The 15,913-nt window shown below is 42.7% G+C and overlaps 1 protein-coding gene across 3 annotated transcripts; it reads right to left on the reverse strand.

Annotated features, from left to right (window-relative positions):
• Positions 1 to 3,513: 3,513 nt before the first annotated feature.
• PEX11A (peroxisomal biogenesis factor 11 alpha) lies at positions 3,514 to 12,975 on the reverse strand. 3 transcript variants are annotated; one of them, XM_044917982.1, is made up of 3 exons: positions 12,841 to 12,975; positions 7,120 to 7,235; positions 3,514 to 5,040 (listed from the first exon to the last, which is right to left on the reverse strand). In XM_044917982.1, exons 1-3 carry the CDS (start codon positions 12,894 to 12,896, stop codon positions 4,562 to 4,564), a joined length of 651 nt encoding a protein of 216 aa, XP_044773917.1. In that variant the 5' UTR covers positions 12,897 to 12,975; the 3' UTR covers positions 3,514 to 4,561. The 3 variants fall into 3 exon arrangements, with proteins under 3 accessions (XP_044773917.1, XP_021536213.1, XP_021536214.1); XM_021680538.2 differs by having other exon boundaries at positions 3,514 to 5,133; XM_021680539.2 differs by lacking the exon at positions 7,120 to 7,235 and having other exon boundaries at positions 3,514 to 5,133; positions 12,841 to 12,922.
• Between the last annotated feature and the right edge of the window lie 2,938 nt (positions 12,976 to 15,913).

Raw genomic sequence — 15,913 nt, forward strand, 5'->3', positions numbered from 1 at the left:
CCTCCCAGTTGGAGGAGGGCAGAGAGGAAGAGAACGTTGGGTTATTTGAGCCGGGGTCCCCTGAACATATCCTAACTTTGGCAAGGAGATTTGAGCAACTAGGAGGAGGACTGCAGAGCTGACAGATCCAGCCCCAGAGGAGTTATTATTCCAGAGCCACGAAATATCAGTTCTGTAACATGTTTCTGGCCCCCAGTTCTCCAAAAAACTGTCTTCCAGAAGGAAGGTGTGGGAATATAGGTCATAAAACTCAAAAAATTCTAAAGTTCTATAATCTTTGGCTCCTTTTTCACAGAGTGTCCTGTGGACCGTTTTTAACCCATTTCCCTCATCCCTTATTATTTACTGTTAAGAGCGAATTTTGAACAGTAAGATTTGAACCCACACAGGAACAGAGTTCACCTGAATGTGCTACTCTTCGATTATTAAGATAAATTGCTCTTGGGGCACCTGGGTGGTTCAGTTAGTTAAGCATCTGCCTTCAGCTCGGGTCATGATCTCAGGGTCCTGGGATCGACCCCTGCATTGGGCTCCCTGCTCAGTGGGGAGACTGCTTCTCCCTCTCCCTCTGCCCTCTGCCCCCCACTTGTGTGCACTCTCTCAAATAAATAAAATCTTAAAAAAAAAAAAAAAAAGATAAATTACTCTCAGTGAAGAAGAGGACCAGAGCTAGGGGTTAACTTCTTGACATTCTAGCCTTTGAGGGAGCAATTTCAACCTCTGTAAATTCCTAGATTTCAAGGAAGTTTATTGAACTCTACCTGGTCTAAGGTGCCACCAGAACATGCTGTGGGAGAGCCAACTGGATTTTGCTGAGTCTGGAAAAGTGTTTGTGTTGACCAGGATCCTCTTACTGATCAACAGCATCCAGACAACCAAGAACTATCAGCTCACATCCCTTCCTTAGCAACAAATCAGGCAGGAGCCCAAGTTCTAGTTCCTGGCTTCAAAGATGATGGAGGACTGTAGTGTAAGCCATAGTTTTCAGATATCTAAGAAGGGTCTTTTAAAATGGATAATGGGTAAAGGGCGCCTGGGTGGCTCAGTTGGTTAAGCGACTGCCTTCGGCTCAGGTCATGATCCTGGAGTCCCTGGATCGAGTCCCGCATCGGGCTCCCTGCTCGGCAGGGAGTCTGCTTCTCCCTCTGACCCTCCTCCCTCTCATGCTCTCTGTATCTCATTCTCTGTCTCAAATAAATAAATAAAATCTTTAAAAAAAATAAAATAAAATAAAATGGATAATGGGTATGAGGGGGCACCAGCCTGGCTCAGTCGGTAGAGCATGCAACTCCTGATCTCAGGGTTGGGAGTTCAAGCCCCGTGTTGGGGTTTATTCATGATAAAATGGATAATGAGGAGACAAAACTTATTTTCCTTGTTGTTGGTAGAATTACCTCTATTGTTGACTCTCTGCTAAATTGTATGCTGTGGGCAATAGGAGAAAGAGGCAAGAGATGGGGAGATTTCTGATGGATTCTTGGTAATCCTGTATTTGTGATATAATAAGGCAGGGAATGAGGGGTCAGAAAAGGGAGAGTCAAACAGGGAGCCTCCAAAAGGAGTTATAAGTATGTGATACATTTAATACTTATTGATCCAACCCGGACTTTTAAAATACAAGACAGTAATGGAAAGGAAAGGAAGCATCTAAAAAAGGAGCCTCTGCCCTCACTTCAAGGTTCAGGACAAACTATCCATGAGGCTGGAGAGCAAACTGGGCCAAAGGGCTGTTCCAAGCCTTTGGAGTAATGGCTCTGGGCCAGAGAGTGTATAGGGCTCTGTGCCTGAAAGTTCTGCTGACAAAGCCAGTCGTTTGGCAGCTTCAGCTGGGAGTCTGGAATGTGGGTAAGAGGTGAGAAGCAGTGAAAGGGCCTAGGGCAGTCTCCTGGGAGCAGTCTGTCTTCTAGCCCCAGCTTGAAGGACACAGAGTTATCTCCTTTCCTCCCCTCACCAGCCCCTCCCGCCCCCTCCCTTCCCACATGAGCACAGGGACCTTGGTCCTCCTGCGCACAAGTGGATCCCACTGCTAAGCATGGCATTCAAACATTTGTTGCTGAATAAATTCTCAGGGAACAATGTTCAGTTGTGAATGTGCTGGCCTGTACATCTCTTAGGAACGTCTTTGGTTTTTAAAATCCCTCATGAAATGTGGAGGCTCGGAGGTGGGGAGGGTTCGTTAGAAACGAGAAAGATGTACAGGGAGGGAGGTACCAGGGTACCATTAAGGTTTTCACAAACTCTAGAAGAAGTAGTGCTCCCCAAATTCCCCATCACCCACCCTAAATCGCAGAGGACAAAAAAGTACCAAGATGGATGCCACCATAACATGCCACCACAGATTCAAGGCCAACTTCTCCAAGCAGAAGCCAAAGCTCCACCTGACAGAGCTGATACAGAAGACCCTGTCCTGGATGAGATCACCTCAGAGGTCTCTTTCAACCCAGACGTTCCAATCTACATCTTTCTTCATCCTCCTCCTCAGCTTAGATCTTCCAGGTGAGAGCTCATTTTACCAGAGCGCTCTCTACCAACTGTGTATACTCTTGATCATCTCTGGATCGCCCTTCATTTAGCGCTTCTTCATTCCCAGAACACATTCACAGATACTGGAGTCTCTTTTGTCTAGAAATTTATTAGACATAATTAATCTACAACAGTAGAGGATCTGGACAAAGTAAAATCAGTTGCTTAAACTTTTTACTTGCCCTGACCTAGCAGCTTTCATTTCACTTAAAATTCCCGAAGTATTTTCTCAAATCTCATTATCTTGATTAATCACTTTAAAAATAAGAGAGCCAAGGACCTGAGTCTGCTTTTTAAGAATCTCATTCACAGGGCGCCTGGGTGGCTCAGTCGTTAAGCATCTGCCTTCGGCCCAGGTCATGATCCCAGGGTCCTGGGATCGAGCCCAACATCGAGCCCCACATCGGGCCCCTGCTCAGTGGGGAGTCTGCTTCTCCCTCTCCCACTCCCCCTGCTTGTGTTCCTGCTCTTGCTCTCTGTCAAACAAATAAATAAAATCTTAAAAAAAAAAAAAAAGAATCTCATTCACATTTATGGGAAATTTATTTAGTGTACATTTCTTTTCTCATTTCCATTCAGGTAAGTGAAATGGCTTTACTGATAGGACTGACATTGGCCTCCTAGCTGATGGCATCTTATTTTTCTGCTTCATTTCCCTCAAATCAGAGGATCTGCAATCACAAATAACTCAACACCCAAGATGGGAAGTAGAACCATGAATAAATGGCCTTTTCCACTAGCCCCTTATTGCTCTTTTCCACTCCCCCAAACACCTCACACATATGAAGTCTGATTTATCATAGAAAATTGTGATGCTCCTTCATTCAGAGTATTCATGAAATTTCTTTTTTTTTTTTTTTTTTAAAGATTTTATTTATTTATTTGACAGAGAAAGACACAGCGAGAGAGGGAACACAAACGGGGAGTGGGAGAGGGAGAAGCAGACTCCCTGCCGAGCAGGGAGCCCGATGCGGGACTCGATCCCGGGACTCCAGGATCATGACCTGAGCCGAAGGCAGTCGCTTAACCAACTGAGCCACCCAGGCGCCCCTGAAATTTCTTAACTGTATAACTTTTGATGAAAATTAATGTGGTAGTGCCCAAACTGTTATATGGCTTTAAATAAAAAAATCTAGCTGATGAATCTAGACACAGTTTTAATTTTTATATAAACCACTAACAAAGTTCTAAAAAAGGCTTTTTGTACAGGATTCTGGAGTCTCACACGTCCACTCAATCAGGAAGGCAATGACCTATCCTCGAAAGAACACTGACTGAATTGGGAGTCAGAGGAATGAGGTGCTGGCTGGTTTTTTAAACCTGTTTCCTCATCTGTCACAGGCCACCCACAGGCACCTGTTGTGACCTCCCATATTATGTGTACCTCAGTCCTATGTGCTTCTGATTTCTGCTTCCTCAATGCACCACCTAAAGTAACCATATCTACCATGAAGGTGCCTGATGCGTTTCTGATTCTACTTCTGGGCAGAGGAAGGACAGGACTGCCATGATGAAAGGCTATAAGCCCAGTCCCCCCCCCCCGCCACGCCTAGGCATGGGCCTCTAGGGAGAAGTGGGGTGGGGGTGGGGGGTCGGGATCTGGTCAGAGGAATAAGAGGCCTGTACTAGGTCTGGGAGAGGGCTGGGTATCAGACCGACGGTAGTTGGGCAAAAGCAGTGAGGCGCACAACCCAAAGGTCGCTGTATATTAATGTTCAATTTTGGGGGCCTTTTTCCATTTTTATACATTCAGCAAACAGTAAGCTCCCACGATGAGCCTAAGACATGTTCAATAAATGTTGGATGAAAGGAAAATACTCAGAAATTCAGAAGTCACTCCAGCCCTCTAAAAAACACATATAAATTTTCATGCGCCCCCATTCTCCATTCTTGGCCCCACCTCTGCTCACACCATTGGTCACTAAATGCTCACGTGAACAAGTCTTTTGCGCAGTATGACATAGTCTGTGCCTCATGCAAATGTCCATCCTAAGACGTTATCTTTAAAGCAGGCACTAGTCTTCAGTATGAAACCACTTCAGTGCATCTTCAGCTTCATCTGAGGATAGGCCACGATGATGATGCCTGCTATGGAGGACACAAGACCTCCAAGTCCAATGATGCCAGGATTGGACTTATAGATCCCCAACTGGTCCAAGGGGTTCAAGATATCACAGAAGTTCTTCACTGTGTCCAGGAGCAAGGGAGGATGCTTCTTCAGAGATCGGAATAAGAGAAGGAGAAAGGACTGGAGCCATTCTGTTTCCTCATCAGCCACGCTGTACCCAAGAGGTTCCTGAGACAGGGACTTCTCCCTCTTTGCCCTGTCGTGTGCAGCCTGTTCCATCTGCAGGGAGATTTCATACAGATCCCTGGCCAGGCTCAGCAGGAGAGAATAGTAGTAATGGCGGGCAGCCCACATGCGCCATTTCTCTTTGTTAATGCCAGAGGCAAGCCCTACGCTCCTCACCCACAGGATGGTATCACAGATGAAATAAATCACACGGTTCACGTTGGCTAACGTCAGGCATAAGCGGGGTACCAGGTCAGTGGCATGAACGCTCTGCTGAGTCGCCTGCACAGCATGTAACACATTGCCTAATCTGAACCCTGCAAGAAGAACCCACAACAGTTAACAAATATTTAATTACTATGTTATATGAAGGCAGAATCCCTATATCAGGGTGAGAGGCCAGCACTGGTGTTTTGACAAATGACTGTCATTTGAGGCTCAGTCTTTGCTCAGGCATAAGGAAGGACTTTGCAGTATATTAAGGACACCCAAAATGATCCTGGAAGGCACAAAAGACAGTGACTCTTTAAATTTATCACCTCTGTTCCAGTGAATACCTTAACATTGGCTTACAACATCCTTCAGGCAAGGTCAATCATGAGTATGGATTGCGACATTTGAATGTTACCAGCTACACTTCGTTAGAAGAAAAGTACTATAACATGAAGTCTAGATGCAACTTTATTTATTTATTTACTTATTTATTTATTTTTGCACATACGAAGCTTTGATTCACTGTGGCTATTTCTCTGACCCAGATGCCAACATTCTGGAGAGTCTGATGCCTTAGATTTTATTTACTTTCCAGACAAAGATGGCTTTTCTTATAAAACACCATTATCATTTTGCCATCTTGTGGTCCAAACCCCTTTTGGCTCCCTACTGTTAGGAAGACAAAGTAGAGATGGTAGGATTTAGTGGCTGGGAAAACTATTAATATTGTCGTATGTGACTCCTAGTTGAATTAAATCAACCACTACAAGGCATATCCTCATCTGAGCATGTAATTCAATTAATCAGGGATGTATCAATCAACAAATATTTATTGAGCACCTACTAGAATGAGTTATAGTCCTAAACATTATGGAGAATACAAAAGAAGTACTTTCCTTAAAGGACTATATCTTAGACTCAGCAAACGCTCAAAAGTGGCTACCCTCAAGAGACTTAGAATCTCAGGAGAATGTCTGGTATTATTTTAACAAAAGTAACACAAAACAGAATACGTAATGAATTATCCTGGGTTCCAGTTCTTGCTCTTGCATCAACTGGCTGAATGACCCTGGGTAAGTCCTTCCCGGACTTCAGAGACTAGTGATCTCTAAAGTACCTGTGAGTTCTAACATACTAAAGAATCTGAGAACTTCTTATTCTATCCTTCAAAGTCATCCAAAAAAGCTCACCCTACCCTTGACAACTTAAGTCTTCTGTCATTGACCTTCCAATACAATGGTTTGCTCATAACAGTTTTGAGCCTTCGTGGGGGGAAAGAAGGCTCTCCTTCCCTTTCTCTCTAGCTACACCTCAAGTTCCACCTCCTCCCAAACCTTTTTCCTCCCTCTATCCTAGCTAATATATTTGGCACTAAATCTTATACATTATTTATACCATGTAATCTTATTTCTCTTATAAAGCTCAGCTCTCTACCCAAAGTAGTTGCTCAAAAATAATTGTTCAACATCGGATTTCTACATTCCATTCTAACATCTCTGCCTACCTACTGTAACAACATCTGATTCTTATCAAACAACTAAGATTCAGGCATGCAATTGTTACTAGAAGTATGGGGTTTCCCAGTATGCTTTATTATTAAAATGAATTACATGAGTGCAAGACACTGACTTCACTTTTGCCTGTAACATGAAACCATCCCACAAACAGGCCGAGAACCACCCCTCGATTTCCTCTAGCAATCCCTCAAGAGAAGAAGGGGAAAAGGCAAGCTATTCTGTTCTAGAGAATACAAAGGCCTTCCACAAGCCAGAAGCTCATGTTAGGGATTGCCAAAACGTTGTATAATTCTAAGAATTAAAGGTGAGCTAACACACTGTATGTCCACTGGCTATGATTAAGCAGAAAGATATGGTATAGCACCAAATGTGCACATAGGAGGTGTTGGCGAACGGTCTGTAGCAAACATTCAAACTTCTTGGCCTGTCATTTCATGAAGGCAGCGTTACTGGTCAACTTCATCAAAAAACTTCAAGGATTAGAAATTAATGATCTAGAAAGCATTTTGTAAATTACGGGGTCTGACGATTTGAAACCAGGAACCACTGTCCCTCAAGAGACAGGGTACTTACATTTACGGCCAGTGCTCACACTGGACTCCAGTTTCTTGAGCTTCATTACCACCTTCTCTTTGCCAGCTTTAGGCTCTAACAAATATCTAAGCAACATGCATGTGTATTGAGTGGCTCTGAAATGGAAAAAAAAAAAATGAGGAGAATGATTTACAAACCAAACGAAATTTGATTCATGAAGTAAGGAAAGGAGAAACATGTGTTGCTAAAAGCAAAGTTTCCAAGACAATTTCTCATATAAGTGGCTCTTACAAGAGCATAATTCTGCAATAGTCACTCCACGAGGCCAAAGGGTAGAACATGTGATGGAAATGTGACACAAAGGTAATGAAAGAGAACTCTGTAGTAATAGTGAACAGCCCTTCAAAAGGCCTGTTGCTGGCACAGAGAAATGGGTAGAGTCAAAGTGGAAATTGCAAAAAATCTCCCTCATGTTAAGTCTGCAGCGATCCATATTCTCTATTTTCTCCTGTTTAGAATGATTTTTCAGATTTCTAAAATGAACTTTTTACGTATCACCACCTACTTATGTGATCGGACATACACTCAAACCAGAACCAAATGAAAAGTTCAGTTGGCACATTACTGAATTTTTTGTAAAAGGATCAAATACACACCAATACATGAATATGTATAGATATGCTTTTATATTTGTCTTTCAAAACTAGTTAGGATTTTGGGCGCCTGGGTGGCTCAGTTGGTTAAGCGACTGCCTTCGGCTCAGGTCATGATCCTGGAGTCCCGGGATCGAGTCCCGCATCGGGCTCCCTGCTCGGCGGGGAGTCTGCTTCTCCCTCTGAACCTCCCCCCTCTCATGCTCTCTCTATCTCATTCTCTCTCTCAAATAAATAAATAAAATCTTTAAAAAAAAAAAAAAACTAGTTAGGATTTTATATAAATACAGACTCCTGCTTAATACTAAATAGTCAATAAAGTGATTATTGTTACGACTACAAATAACACTGCCTTACTAACAGCAGTGTAACCCATGAGAAGTTTTATATCACATGATCAAACATCTAAACGCACCGGAGTCTATTTAACAAAGCGGGTGCCTGTCTCCCACAGGCCTGTAACTGCACTGGAATCCCTGCAGGCTACACATATTATTCTCAATAAAAATGTGGCACATTTTCGGGCGCCTGGGTGGCTCAGTCAGTTAAGCGACTGCCTTCGGCTCAGGTCATGATCCTGGAGTCCCGGGATCGAGTCCCGCATCAGGCTCCCTGCTCAGCAGGGAGTCTGCTTCTCCCTCTGACCCTCCTCCCTCTCATGCTCTCTGTCTCTCATTCTCTCTCTCACAAATAAACAAAGAAAATCTAAAAAAAAAAATGTGGCACATTTTCCAAAATGGTGAACTTGTTATCGGGGATGAAGTAAAAAAGAATCTCTCTCTTTTAAAGTAGTTTCCTGGCTACAGGGCTCAAGCCTGTCATGCCAATAAGCCCCCTTCCTCAGATTTGGGCTAATAACAGGAATGCGTCCCAAACCCAGGTATTATTTTATGAATGCCAGTTAGTTTACAGGAGCTATACAGGGATTGGGAAATGGATACCAGAGATCTCAGATCTTGCGGAAAAGTATATCCTAAACAATTATTTTATTAACCAACCTCACTGATAAACCTTGCAGGGTACATTCTGAGCGTACTGCATTTGAAGCCTTCTTTTTAATGAAGCTTGTATACAATGTGACCATTTAAAAAAATCTATCAAATTAATTACAACAGTGGTATGGCTTGGTCATTAAAGTGGTGGGCATTGGAGTCAACTGCGTGGATTTAGATCTCAGCTCTGCCACTGTGTTCCTATTAACCTCCTGCTTCAGTTTCCCCATCTGTGAAATGGGAATCATTCAGAGTATCCACCTCTCAGGGTTGTGATGAGGGTTAAATGCATTAACAGTGGTAACACACTGAGAACAAAATCTGGCATAAAGTTGGCTTCCAAAAGTCTCATGACTGGGGCTATGCGTACTGGACTGTTTGTATCAGCACCAGCACACCCAGAAGAGAAGGGAGGCTGTTAAATGAAACCACAACCCTAACGATTTAGAAACCTGTATTTGTCAAAGTTCCTTTTTATTCTTTATTACTGAGCAAGAATCAACCAAATTTCTAAAAGAAACATCATGAACTAATTAGTATGAAAGCACAATCTCTGTTTAGTATTTTCAGTACTTAGAGGTGCAGTTAGTTGTCTGGCGCTCTCCATATGGTACTTGGTTTTACAGTTCACAAAACTATTCACACGCAGACTCTTGTAGGGGCCAAGAGCAGGCTGCCCCCAAATGTGCCCACTGATTATTTTAAATAAAAGTTACTTAAGACACAGCTGGTGCAAGGACACTCAGACCCCCCTCTGTCCCCCGGAAAGTAGGAAACACATCTCCCGTATGAAAAATATCCTCCCTGTACTAAGAAATAAAAAGACATCCTTTAGGGGCTTTAAAACAGAGAAAGTTGTAGAAACAAACCTCGTTTCTTTTTTCTAATCCTACTACTCTCAGACCCTACGGGCTCGAGAGAAATTTCTGCCCCTCCCTTAACTATACAGAATCTAAACGGAAGGTCTTTCCCAGAATAAGGGTTTTTAGCAGAGATAAATTTTATCTGAATGACCCATCTGTATGGTAAGGTAAACATTTAATTACCAAACTATCTGCTCTTCTTCTTTCACTCTGTGAAGTGCATTTCTTTCCTCTGAAATCCCAGACTTGTACTCCCTTCTCCTTAGCTCAGGATGAGACAGACAGACAGACACACACAACTAATTTTGCCTGTCTTTGGAATTTTCATGTCTAGGTGGATACCCTGTGTGTACACCTGTTAAATTTGATTTTCTTCTTTTAATCCGTCTCAGGTCAATTTGATTCTTAGACTAGCTAGAAGGATCTTTGAGAGAACAGGAATTCTTGCTCCCTGACAAACTTTAATCAGATCTTTAACAATGGCCATTTTTAACTTTTTTATCATTTATAGACAATTAATACTTTACTCAGATCCTTTTACAAAAGTTTCCTGCAAATGTGTTTAATCTTGAGAGATTCATAAAAAGGAACTTTGACAAATACAGGTTTCTGATAAGCTTAAGATCATAAAACTGAACTGGGAAATAATTTTTGAAACTAATGGAAGAACAGAATTAAAGCAGATCAAGAATAAATAACATGGGACTAAATGAACTGAGGAGGATAATTACAACTGTGACATTTTTGCTTGAAACATTGATAATTTTTTAATGTTTTGTTTCTCCAGATTTAAGAAAAGTTCTTCTCTTAAGCTATGATTTACAACAATTTCTTTTTCTCCCTATCTGATCCCTCCAGAATTCAAAAACTCCCATTGAATTCTTGTATTTTTTTTGACAACATATTTATTTGGGTAAGTTCAGTAAGAGTTTGTTCTCCTTGTAACAGGACACAATTGGAAGCATGGGTTATATTACCAAGGCTTTGACTGGAAAGTCACATTTGGGAGACAGGCATTAATTTGGATATGACTAGACAGGTTTAAGGCACTAAGGGTGACTCTATGGAGCAAGTAAAGCCCTTTGGAAAAACAGCCTGACAGCTTGCTTATAGGGCTCCCAGCAATCTTACCAGGTGAGTAAAGGAGGTCACTTCCTGACAGGTGCAAGAACCTCAGGATATTCGGGGGGGGCCTCAAGAAGAGAGGAATTAACTTTAACCTGTAGGTATTACAGGTTACAAGTATTTGGCTTGGCTTCTGGCATCAAACGGCCGTTTAAAGTTCAATATGGATATTCCTTATAAAAAGCTCCAGCAAAGCAGATTTAAAAGAGCCTATATGATTAATCACTATTTTTGCTGCACTTATATAAATAATCAGGCCAAGTTTATCCAAACTAGGCTTATTTTGCAAAGAAATTAGTCTTGATTTGGCTATCTTTGGTAAAATGAGAGTGATTATATGAAAAAAAAAATTATGTTTCAATAACACACCTTTGTGGATATTAGATTCAAATACAAGTCATTATAAACTGGACTAGATCCTGATTTCTTCTAGTTTCTTCCAATGCCTGGCTACAATTCTCCAACCTAATATTTTTTATATTTTTGACTTGAAGTCATTTGATAACTAAGACTGACCTTTCTCCTAAAGCCCTGCAAACTGAATATGAACAACTTGATGTGAACTTCAGAAAAATCACAACAGCTCACACATGAGCAATCTTCATGCCTGGTGCTCTATGAGCCACTCAAAATGATCACCAGAGATACTCAAACTACAAACCAAGCAACTCTGTCAGATTGCCACAGTCTGCCCTCATTTTATGTAAAGATGCTTTAAACCTGACAACCAGAAATCCTCGACTGGCTACATTGAGAACTCCGAAACTGGCTTATAATTTGATCTAATCATGAATCATTGTTTTTCTTTTGTTTCCATAGAAATGCCTTATTTATTACCTGATTATTTGAACCATAGGCCTAACTTTGAGAACACACTTGCACCGCTGCCTCCTGAAATGAGTTTAACTAAAATGACCTATTGTCAGAACTAAGACACTGGTTCAAGGAAATGGAACAACTTATCAGCTCAACTTTTAACTTCCAGGGAAGTTTCAGAAAAGGAAACTGTAGGGGCGGAGGGTAGGCCACCCCAAAATGTGCCACTTGGGCATATTGATTATTCTAAATAAAAGTTACTTAAGAGACAGCCAGTGCAAGGACACTCAGACCCTCCTCTGTCCCCCAGAAAGTAGAAAACACATCTCCCATATGAAAAATACCCTCCCTCTACTAAGGAAGTAAAAAGACATCCTTATCACCGGAGATAGGAGCTTTAAAACAGAAAAAGTTGTAGAAACAAACCTCGTTACTTTTTTCCTAATCCTGCTACTTCAGCCTAAATCCTATTTAGGATTCCCGCCTAAATGAAGCTCCCAAACACCTGTTTTCTTTATCCTGTCAATTCCTCACAAATGTATTGTCTGTTTGCCTAAAATGTAGAAACACTGCCTGCCTGGGGCATTTCTCTAGGTCTTAATTTCAATACTGGGCCTCTGTGCACACACCTTTTTTTCCCCCCTGCTGTGAACCTGTTCCGTGTAAACTTAATTCTTAGTCTAGTTGAAAGACCTTGAGGGTAGAGGAAGAATTTTTCCTTCCCTACAATCTCAATGAGGTAGACAGGGCAATAACAGAAGAGAAATACGACTTCTGTCTCTCCATAAGCATTTCATGGGGGTATTTGAAGCCACAACCAAGTGGCTGACTTCCCTGGCCACAAATGCCAACCCAAAGTTCATCTCAAAAAAAAAAAAAAATTCCGGGAGACGCCTGGCTGGCTCAGTCGGTGGAATGGTGGACCTCTTGATCTCGGGGTTGCCAGCTCGAGCCCCACCTTGGGTGTAGAGATTACTTAAAACAAACAAAATCCTTAAAAAAAAAAAAAAATCCCGGAAGAACGCTGAGTGGAGAGGACCCGGTCTCTCCCAGGTTAGGAGAGCGCTGGTGGACTGGTCCACCACGGTCAGGGCCTGGGCGGCTCCGGGGCCACACACCGGGCTGTCCGGCGGAGGCTCGGCCGGACCGCAGGGTCCGGTCCGGCAAAGTGCCGGCGAGAAGGGCTCCGGAACCGAACTCCGTCCCGCCGCCGTCCACTGAGCGAGTCCCTCCTCCCGAAGCCGGAAGACCCGAGACCCAGCTCGGGTCGCAGCACCGGGAAGAGGTGGAGGCCGCGGGCACCTGCCTCACCTGAAGAGTCGGTCCCGGCCCTGGGTCTGGTTGGTGAAGCGGATGAAGCCGTCCATGGCTCCCGGCCCGAGGCCACGTGTCGCCCCGGGTTCAGTCGCGAGTCCTCAAGGGTGTCGCCGGGTCCCCGCGGGAGAAGCTGAGTCTCCCCGCCCCACTGGGGGCCGGCACGCCTTCCGAAGAACGACTTTGCGGGCTTCCGGTGGGGGCCGGAAGTGGCCGTTACTAAGGCGACGCCACGCTCCCGGCCCAGGTGAGCAGAAACTAGGCTTCCGGCCCGGGGTTCAGCGGTTCCCCGCGTGTCCCCGGACGCCCTTCGACATCTAGGGTCTCCTAGAGGGGGACTCGAGGGGGGGGTCATCTCCTCAGCCTCCGGCCTTCCCGGAGATCCTGGGAACTCAGGAACCCCATGCGGCATCCCGAGTGGAGATTCCCCTGAGGTTTTGCTTGGGGACTTTGGGGCCTAATCATTTCCCACCTCTGTCCCACCCTTCCCTTGAGCAACACCAGCTCCAGGTCTGGGGAAGGAAATGGTTAGAGCAGAGAGAAGCCAATGCGTGGTATGTAGTTCTAGCATGAAGATCTGGGTAAAGTGAATTTTCTGTTCGGATCATTGAGTACTCAAAGAAGATTGCTACCTGAGGAAATCCTAGAAGGGTTAATATGGACAAAGTGGAGACAGAAATCCATTACGACGAAATTGCACCACTGAACGTTGGTTCTTTGGGGCTTGACGTGGAATCCCACCTGTTCCATAGCAGTAATATTACAAAATACACCCCCTACAATCAAAAAGTGAGGTCACCTATTTTTGTAACCTTTATTCCCTTGGTCAGGCCTGCCCTTAACATTTGCAGGCCCCAGGGGAAGACTACAAATAGAGACCCACATACCATATGGTTATTTTTTATTTTATTATTTTTAAAATACTTATTTTTAAAGGTTTATTTTTATTTATTTATTTGAGAGAGTGTGTGCTCAAGGGCATGGGGTGGGGGGCGGACAAGGGAGAGATCCCAAGCACACTCTCCGTGAGTGGGGCTACATCTCAGGACCCTAAGATCATGACCTGAGTGGAAACCAAGAGTCAGAGACTTAAGGACTGAGCCACCCAGACACCCCAAAAGATTTTATTTTTAAATAATCTCTACATGGAACCTGGGGCTTGAACTCAGAACCCCAAGATCAAGAGTTGCATGCTCTACCGATTGTGCCAGCCGAGCACCCCCAGATTTCATTTTCTTTTTCATGTGTATTTTGAATTGCTGCAGCTTTATTGAAAAAAAATTATCCTTTTTCCACTGAATTATCTTTGCACCTTTGTCAAAAATAAACTGTCCATACATGTGTGAGTCTAATTCCGGACGCTTTATTTGGTTTCACTGATCTATTTGTGCATTTTGATGCCAGTACCACACTGTCTTGATTACTGTGGCTTTATAATAACTCTTGAAATAGGTAGTATTAATCCTCCAATTCTGTCCTTTTTCTACATTATTTTGGCTATTCTAGGTACTTTGCATTTCCATATGAATTATAAAATCAACTTCTAAATTTCCTTGAAAAAAGAAAAAGTCCAGCTGGAACTATCATAGAGATTGTGTTCAATTTATAGATCAATTGGGGGAGAACTGACATCTTAACAAAATTGAGTCTTCCAATCACAAGCAAAGTATCTCTGTCCACTTATTTAGGTCTTCTTAGGTTTTGTGTATTCCTAAATATCTTTCTGTTACTGATTTCTAAAATAATTTTGTGTGGTCAGAAAACATACTTCGTATGACTTAAGTACTTTTAAATTTATTAAGACCTGGCTTATGGCCCAGAATAGGATTTGTCTTGATAACGGTTTTATGTGTACTTAAAAAAAGCTGTCCACTGCTGTTATTGGGTTGGGTGTTCTAGAACACTGCTCTACTGTTCTTCACTGGTGGTTTCCTTAGAAAATCTGCTGTCATCCTTTATTTTGTTCCTTTTTTCATGTCTTTTTTCCTCTGGCTGCTTTTCAGATTTTGTCTTTATCACTAGTTTTGCTCATGATGTGCTGTGGTATAGATTTCTTTGTGTTTCTTTTGCTTAGGACTTGTTTTTCTTCTTGGATCTGTGAGTTTAGAGTTTTCATGGGTATTTCAATCACACTTCTATTAGGCTACTTCAGGTTCTCCCACACCTCACTTTCTTCATTTTTTTCTCTTTATTTCAATATTTCTATTGCTGTATCTTCAAATTTACTAATCTTCTGTCCATCTAATTTGTTTTGCTCTGAGAACTTGTGATTAATGTAATTGAACGAATTATTCATCTCAGACATTGTAGTTTTCATCTCTGAAAGCTCAGCTTGGGTTTCTTTGCAACTTCCACATCACTAGCTAACATTTCCTCTTGGTTTTTGAACATGTGAAATACATTTATAACTGATTTGTCTGCTAATAACTGTGTTGATGATGAGTCAGCTTCAATTGACCGACTTTTCTCTTTTATTATGGCTGTGTTTTCTTGCCTCTGCATGCCAGGTCATTTTTTTTATTGCTTTGACAGTGCAAGACCCCACTCTGCTACAGGTGAAGCATCTTAAAATGGACCCCATGTGCCACATTAAATGCCTTTATTTAACTGTAATTTTGAAAGCCTTTTTATAACTTGTACAGTTTTGAGTTTTATGAAGTTCAGATTACTTGTTCTTTTCTATGGACTGAAACGTTATGCACACATGGAGACTGGAGCTGATAAGTTGTAATATTTTTGTGAATGTTTAATTATTTTGATTTTGTGAGGATTTTGTTTTGTTTTAGTCTATTTTTTTTTTTTTTCCGAGTCTCAAACATTTCTGTAGGCCCTAGAAAAATCTCACACGCCCTGGCACTCGGTCTACAGAACTCCCGGTTGGTAGCAGTGGGCCTAGAGAGAAAGGACCAAATGAGACAGCAAGGATTAAAAGTGCCTGAAGGGCATCTGGTTGGAGGTGAGGGAAAGGAAGGAGAGCAGTCCTGGCTCACAACCCAGCTGGCCTGGGCACAGCCACTTGCAGAGATGGAAGAAGGAGAAGACCTAAGTTGTAGGAGAGTGGTTGGATTCT

Source organism: Neomonachus schauinslandi, chromosome 9 (genome assembly GCF_002201575.2).
Source record: "Neomonachus schauinslandi chromosome 9, ASM220157v2, whole genome shotgun sequence".
Lineage (NCBI taxonomy): Eukaryota > Metazoa > Chordata > Mammalia > Carnivora > Phocidae > Neomonachus > Neomonachus schauinslandi.